We start from the raw sequence: 8,232 nt of genomic DNA, 5'->3' as shown, positions 1-8,232 counted from the left end.
GCCACCGTGTACAAGCTGTTTTCATTTTCCAGAATTTCAACAAGAAACGGTGGAAACGGTGAAAATGAGATTTTCACGTTTTCAGATTTGGGCTCATTTTGGAAAATATTTTCTGTGAAAACATTTTTAAAAACTCAAGCAAACATATTTTCTTTATTATTTTCCGTTTTTAATGAAAATGAAAACAGAAAATGGGGAAACCAAACAGGCTTATAAACAACAAAGAATAGTGTGGCAGAAACCAGTGCTTATAAACAACAAGGCTGTAACTTGCAGTTCTGTCTTGTCCCCTTTTCACTGGGACTGTAATTGATACATGCATATTTAGTGATTAACGAATCATTGACTAAAAAAAAACATTCCAAGTAAAAGCTCTCCACCATGTCTAGTATAATAAGAATTAAGTTTAAATAGAATCTCGACAATGCTTTTAGTCTACCATCAACATAAGGGTAAATTGAAATTTACCTGTGGAGCTGGAGGTTTGGCTCAAATTACTTTTGCCTCCTTATGATTTGAAAGATGATACTTCACCCTCCTAAAGAGAGAACTCATCTATATCTTTATGTTAATTAGCCACTATAGAGCCTTTCAAAAGGCATTGCCCAAGGTGGATGAAAACTAATTGTTCAATATGAAATCTGGAACGTTTGTAGAGTTTCAATGTCTTTAATAGCTGACGAAAGTTACTATATAAGGATGATCATGTCCTCTTTCTACACCACAATGGTGAAGTTACTTTAAACCAACTTAATGGAGGTAAGCAATAATGAACCCTTAATAATGCTCGTGATAATCATAAAGAAAACAACTATGCTCATGTTGTCAAATTTGACCTCTCCTGGCACGGAAACTGGTAAAAACAACCCAGCCTTGAGACAAAAATAAGTACACACATGACAAAAAAGATGACTTTTTTTAAGAGGATATAAAATAAGAGACATAGCAAAGAAAGAAATCACTGAAACTAATTATTATATAATCCTACTTAAATATTGTTATTTTCAGGTACTGGATGAAAATGATAAAATAATGCACAAAACAATGGTGGAGGAAAATCCAACTAAAAGCTGTAAAGTTTGCCACAGCTGACTGTAAGAAACAATGGCAGCATCAGAAATGTTTTTCTTCTCAATTGGAATATTACATTCCACTTCTTTGTCCTTGAAGCCAACCTCAATAATGGCTTGTTTACTTCCAATATAAATGCTTCCTTCTTGCTCAAGCTCTACTTTCATTCTCCCACCCACCTCATTATGTGCTGCATCAGTATCAGGCAGCAAAGTCTACACGACATGATAACACAGCCATCATCTTGGACATCCAATCGAGAATGCAAGGGTTCTACAGTCATCACATCATCTGTCTCTTCCTTAGCAAGCCATTACATTGTAACTTTGATGATTTCAAATCTCTAAAGGTAGTGTGTAAATTTATCAAATCATCTTGTTTGTGTGACAGCACATAGGCACACAATCTCCATGACGTAGAATATGACAACAAGAAAAAAATTGAAATCAATAACTCGTCAAGAACATTTGCTCCAAAAGAAACCATTCTAGGTTGGTAAAAAATTAAAACAAAAATGTGGCCATTCACACAATTCTATAATCTAGTATTATTACCACAAAAAAATACTAATTATACAGTCTCAAATCTCAACATGAAATTTGAGGATGCGAAAGCTTGTCTAGTAATAGAATAAGATACACTACCATAAATATTAAAGAAAAGGCCAGGATTAGTTATTCAAACCAAGAAATCGTCATGATGACTTCATTGAAATCCATTGATTATACTCGTCCATTCTTATTATGAAGGAGCTTGAACTTGGAGAACCTCCTCCGCCATATGCCTTCCAGTTCCCAGAGAAGAGAACTCATTAAAGTGTGTCCAAATATTAAACAATCAAAAGATAAGAAAAAGAACATAGAACCAAGCAAGGCACACCTTTGCAACTTCAGAGGTATCAGTGGCACTATCAGTGCTGCGCAAGCACATTTTGAGATTATTCCGTTGCATGAATATCACAGCACCTATGGGCCTGTCAATGATGAATACATCTAATGGATCAGGTTATATAAGTAAAAATTCTTCAATACAACTTAAAAATAGGTTATGGTGGCGGCAAGCAATCATATCAATAAGATGCTTGTTAAAAGAACATTGTTGAGATTCTTCACTTAACCCCTAAGAACCTGAATCAAATAAAGATACTGGGAATCTTCCAACAGTTACTATCAGAGGAAAAATCGATGAATATTTGGAACCAACATAGGATCTAACAGGGTCCGAGCAATAATCAAGCTCCAAATGCTTATTTTCAAGATAATAAAGTCTCCATATAAGTATGTCCATTGAATTTCACATTAATATGACAGGAAAAGTTAACATGCTGCAAGTGATAAGTATTAACCACCTGCGTTCTTCTTAATGAAGCACTAACCCAAGATCCTGACTCAAGTTCAATGGAAAGCAGGTATCCAGTGTTCACAAATTTCAGTGTAATGTACCAGAGACACTGGAATGGATATCACTTTTAAGGACTTTTATATTTAAGGGCCTGGATATAAGAATTTGCTATTTGTTTTTTGGGACAAAAAACCAGGTGAATATAAATGAGAAAGCCTACACTAATGCCATTATGCCACAATGGAGCTTTTGATCATAATATATTGCTAGCCCATTGCCCAAGATGATATTTCTATCATTACAAAAACTGCTGCCTTTGTAGTTCAGGCAAGAACTTCCATATATAATTATCATTCCAATCACCATGCTCATGAAAATCTGAAGAGTTATAGTCAAGCTTTAATTGAACTTTTCTTGCTGTCAGAAAACCTCAGGAAACATCATTTTTCTAACAAAGATAGACATAAAGTGAATAAAAATTTCTTCTAAATAAATCAACCCACCTCAGACCAGCAGCAGCACTTTTTGCACTAAGAAGCTTGCCAATTTCATCACTCAAGTTAGGGTTCCCATCTGCTCGGACTCCCTATCAACATTTACGGCAACAAAGCTTGATTGAAAATTTCAATCAAAAAATCAGGGGTGGGGGCACAACATCACAATTGTATGATGTGATTAAAATCAATCAAACTGGCAAGAATTAGTTATAAATTAAACACTACAAAAGCAGCAGAGAAAGTTCTTGGCAGTATTTGAATTTCATACATAATTATTTAAGTAAAAATAGAACAAACTTGTAGTGCATGTTTGGTTATGAATCTATTTACCAAAAGCTTCCCCACGAAGTGTCAAAAAATTAAATTTCAAAATGGTAATCCAAACACGTACTTAGTAAAAAATATATAGCATTTAACAAAAATACAAATTCAGATTGTTATATATCTGAAATATTACCAGGCACTCTCCATAAAATCCTCTACCAAGCCGAATCCTGAAAACTTTTTGCAGCAATTTACTTGCAGCATTCTGGCGAGCTGAAAAATATGAATTTCCTTTAGCAATTAACTCTTCAGCGCTCAGTTCCAGCAACTGCAATGAAGATTTTGTAAAGGAAAGGATATTCAGCAATAACCACTGCAATATAAATGCAAGTAAGCAATAAAATAGTAAGGACAAATGTTTTTGCTTTTTGAAATATTACATATTCAGACATGTAAATGCAAGTAAGCAACAAAATAGATGGTGCTATGGCCTGAAGAGTTGCAATATTAGTGTATGAAAGTGTAATACAAAGAATAGGAATTTGTATTAGTCATGCTCACTTCAAACAACCACTAAACCATCAAATTGGTTTTTTCTCTTCCCGATCTGGAACCGAACAAATAATTCTACAACCTCATGTTGCTGTCTTACAAAAACAAATAATTCTACCCTCCACAGTTGCTAACGAAACACAATCATTCTAAGATGAATCCTTATTTAAGCTATTTGACTTCTAGTAAACTAAACACTATCAAGAAAAAAGAAAATGCTATAGATACAACGATGCATAAACTTGTTTCTTAATCCATTTTTTTATATGAATTTAAGTAAAATCTAAATTTTCATTAAGCAACAACAATAATAAGACAAAGAAACTAGTTTAAGAGAAAATCATTCATACCTGCTTATACATATATGGATTAGATAAACAATTAAACCTTTCCCGCCATTCATGCAGTCCGGTGTTAAAGGCCTTAATACCAGGCAAGCTCCATCGCTGAAGATCCCCATCCTCAATATACTTTAGCATCAGCTCCACACGGCCTTTGTCTTTTGAGTCCACCAAACTTGGAACCACACCCTTTACAAAATTCAGGCATTTTTTTTTATCTCACGACATTGTCATATCATATCAGAAGCCATTGAACTAGAAGACATACAACAATTCAAATTCTTACTTACAGAAGAAACTTTAGTATCCTCGAGTTTGCTTGCAAAGTATTCATAAACAGCACTAGAGCTACTCTTCTCAAGGTTTACATTAATCACAACATTCTCATGGCACTCACCGGCAGAGGGAATATGTCTAAGTACTGCTTTCCGATGATCGAACCCAATAACCCTTAGACAGATAATAATAATTAAATCAATATGCAATCAAAACCACAAGAGAAATGAAACAAAATAACATCATCATCATTCATCAAACAACATAAAGGGCAGCTGAAGAAAAAAATTGATAATAATATAGTAGGACATGAATATTAACTTACTTGCATTTTGATTGATGGGAAAGTTTAAAAAGGAATTCCTTTGGAGGAAGAAAGTCAAGTAGATAGCATGTCTCAAGGCCTTCAATGCACAAATCTTCAACCCTGTTTTAACAAATACATTAGTATATCCAGGTATCATTGAAAAACAACAAGTTTCCATCACCCCATTTCACCCATTACAAAATTTCAAACACAAAATCAAGTGAAGCACAGGAATGAGGACCTGAAATGCTCCAAGACAAAAAACACAGCACCCCATTACAAAAAGCAAGGAAATTTAAGAAGTTGAAGTAGATGGGGTGTCAGAAATGAACCTTAAAGCGAGAAAGGGGACCGAAGAGAAGGGCAATATGAGGCAAGGGAGATTGTGACGAGTGTGGAAGAGGTGAGCAAAGAGAGCGGAAAATGCTCCAGAAAATGAAGGGTAATTGTAGAGAACTATACTGGGAACTTTGTCTTCTGAAGCTTTGGCTATGGCTTCCAACGCTGCATCAGAACGCAAACTCCTACACCCACTCCGAAAGCACAGGGAGTGAGTGAGGTTTCTCATTCCCCATTTTACAAACACCATTTCATTTCATTTCAATTCAATATTCTTTTGTTTCATTGATAGGATCATGTTTCAAAACTGTAGACAAAGCAAATTCAGTGAGAGACCGAAAGCACCAAATTAATATATCTTTCTATAATTATACGTGGAAATTATCATCTGAATAATGCTCGGTCTCACCACACATATGACACAAGTCCAACAATCACAATTCTACATAAGCTGCACAGTTATTCATATAACTAATAAATCCCAAATAGACAATAAATTCTGAAATTCTCAATCATGAAAAATCAGATTAAATTGAATCCAAAAAAGCAATAGCATCCCATAACAACTAAGTCGATTGCACAAATAATCCAGTAAGAATTTGAGCCACTACATGATCCAAAGAATCAATCAGCAGCTCAAAATCTGAAAAGTGATTATATCTCCTATAAAATGCATACAACACATATTGATTCAAAGATCTAGTAGTACGCATTATCAGTTATTTCATCATTATTTCCCATAAGTGATTATACAATCTCGAATAGAATGAAACTGAAGATGTAAATGGAACAAAAGAGAGTGTAGTGATGTATGTACCGATCGGAAGGCAGAGACAGTAGAAGGGGCAAGGTCGCGACGGCGGAGGGATCGGAGCAAGGCGGTGGCGGCGGCCATGGCTGATCGGAGGGAAGAAGAGAGAAGTCAGGGTTTAGTTTAGGGTTTATGTGGTGTCCAATTAAATAGGGTCATCTGGATCAAGATGAGCGGTGGAAAATTCGTTACACTCTTCTTGCTCCTCAAGACAAAATATATATTTTCTCAAATTTTAGAAAAGAATAAAAATGAAATGAACCAAATATTTGTTTCATTTTTAGAATAGAGTTTATTTTATTTTATTTTATTGCAAATGATACTTGGTGTTAGATATAAACCATACAACATATAGTATAAACGATATAATTTGAAACACAACATAGTTGATTCTAGTTTTCTACTACTCGGTTAAGGTTTCATCACTTCATCCTAGCGTCGCCGTTTTGCGCTCCTGGGCGGTGCTGGCGCCCCTCAAGATCAATCGTCGTTTATATTGTCTGAGGTCCTAGTCTTGGTTCCCTTCCCTATTGAGTTTCTTTGTTATTTGCTCACCCACCTAGCGAACAACTGCAAACATCAACCTAACTAGCCACACAGAGAGGACTATCAAGACCAAGGATAGAGATGATGGAATTCGACGACAAACCTTGAGCGCAGGTGCATAAGGTGCGAGAACAAGACAATTTCAATGATAGGGTGGAGATTAACAGCGGTGGCTTGCTGGCTGTGGAGCAATGGAACGCGGGGATCCTGACCGAGAAATGGGGTTTCAGTACTAGTACTGTAGTAGGGAAAATGGTTGGGTTTGCTTGGTTGCTTTCTTGATATAATGTCCTTAACCGCAAAACCCCTTTCTCTTTAGATTTTCACCTAGTTTACCAAAACTATTTTGCTCTCTTCTTCACCCCCATAGAAATCTCATTTGCAATCTTTTTATTTTGTTAGTGAAATATATATGGATTAAAAAAAAAGGATATAAAAGAGAGGGGTAGAGTTGTACCCCGAGTTCAAGAAGTAAAGACGATCGTCAGAGGACAGGTGCTTTGTCTTCCAAGGAGTCAATCTCTTTCTTAGCTTGCGGTCTAGTTCTTATGTAGTCATCCTCCTCCAATTTGCACCCACTTCAATGCCCAAGTACACAAATGATACCCTTATAATCTTGCAATTTTATAACTCTGCAAAGTTTCTTACCACGGTGTCATTCATTGCAATGCCAACCAACTTGCTTTTGTGGAAATTGACTTTCAAGCCTGAAGTTAGCTCAAACCATCCCAAAACACTCTTTATTGTGGTAATGTTCTCCACTGACATATCACCAGTAAGTAGTGTCATTAGAAAATTGGATATGAGAGGGTTCAATGTTATTATCCCCTGATTTCAAACTAGTAAACATGTTCTTCCTTACTGCCTCCCTCATCAAACCTCATAACCCTTCCACCACAATCAAAAAAAGAAAAGGAGCTATTAGGTCACCCCATCTGAATTACTCCCCATTTTAAATTCATTTGTTGAACTCTCACTTACCAATACCGAGATAGATCATGCTTCAAATGAGTATAATCTTTGCATACACATAAAACCTCAGGCAGTCTCGTGCCTCTTCTAAGCACATAAGATCTCCCCTTTGAAATTAAAAAAAAAAAGGAATTGAGATACATTTTTTCTATAATCTATCTATAATCTATAATCTATAATCTATATCTATCTATAATCTATCTATAGTCTATATAAAGGAGAATTTTTTGCAATCTTGAGGCAACTTTGTCATTCAATAATCATTACACTATAATCTAATTAATTACATGGGTATTTAAGTAAAAAAATACACATTATTTTCTAAAGATGCAATCACAACCGTCAATTCCATTGCAACCTCTCATTTTATGTCTGTTCACATTCTTAGTTGTTTTTATAACTCTTTATTGTCGTCACAAAAATAAGTGCAAGAGTCTCTTCCTTTTCTCTCATATATGAAACATCTTTCCATTCTCCTTTTAAATTCTTTACATCTTCCTATCTTGATCTCCATAACCTCTATTCCTATGCAAGAAATCTCTCCCGTATGGATTCTCCAATAACATGATCCTTCACAAGAAGATCTTTCATCAGGTTAGAAAAATGTCTTCTTCGTCTTTTCTACTTCATCAACCACTTCTTCTTCATCAGTTTTCATTCTTAGGCTTTGATTTTCTTCTCAACCAACTTTGTCCATCAAGTATAGCCCTTTTTTTCCTTTTGATTTATTTATTATGATTTCACCATCATTTTTTCTTCACATTTCGTTCTCAGGTTCTTTTCGGCCAGACTTCTTTTTTTTCATTCATAATCTTCTACTGCGGTAAAATTCAATGTTTATTCGTAATTTGCATGTTGCTATCACTAATTCAATCAGTGAAAGTTGTCTATTTTATTTTATTTTCGTCATTGATG

The 8,232-nt window shown here is 35.1% G+C and overlaps 1 protein-coding gene across 1 annotated transcript; it reads right to left on the bottom strand.

Annotated features, from left to right (window-relative positions):
• Nucleotides 1–958: 958 nt before the first annotated feature.
• LOC130712163 (uncharacterized) lies at nucleotides 959–7,134 on the bottom strand. Its single transcript, XM_057562002.1, has 10 exons — nucleotides 6,994–7,134; nucleotides 5,806–5,951; nucleotides 4,982–5,173; nucleotides 4,668–4,769; nucleotides 4,357–4,516; nucleotides 4,076–4,255; nucleotides 3,367–3,501; nucleotides 2,916–2,998; nucleotides 1,951–2,044; nucleotides 959–1,855 (listed from the first exon to the last, which is right to left on the bottom strand). The coding sequence occupies exons 1-10, from the start codon at nucleotides 7,132–7,134 to the stop codon at nucleotides 1,766–1,768; spliced, it is 1,323 nt and encodes a 440-aa protein (XP_057417985.1). The 3' UTR covers nucleotides 959–1,765.
• Between the last annotated feature and the right edge of the window lie 1,098 nt (nucleotides 7,135–8,232).

The sequence above is a fragment of the Lotus japonicus genome, chromosome 4 (genome assembly GCF_012489685.1).
Source record: "Lotus japonicus ecotype B-129 chromosome 4, LjGifu_v1.2".
Lineage (NCBI taxonomy): Eukaryota > Viridiplantae > Streptophyta > Magnoliopsida > Fabales > Fabaceae > Lotus > Lotus japonicus.
Note: the sequence above shows the minus strand (reverse complement) of the source record. Positions and strands in the feature narration are given on the sequence as shown.

What these genes read in the sequence shown, in the direction of transcription:
- LOC130712163 (XM_057562002.1), bottom strand. Translation starts at nt 7,134, where the DNA reads ATGACACTACTTACTGGTGATATGTCAGTGGAGAACATTACCACAATA. An exon ending in TTGCAATGAATGACACCGTG is followed by an intron (nt 5,952 to 6,993) that starts GTAAGAAACTTT and finishes TCCAGATGACCC; the next exon opens with TATTTAATTGGACACCACAT. An exon ending in CTGTCTCTGCCTTCCGATCG is followed by an intron (nt 5,174 to 5,805) that starts GTACATACATCA and finishes GAGTGGGTGTAG; the next exon opens with GAGTTTGCGTTCTGATGCAG.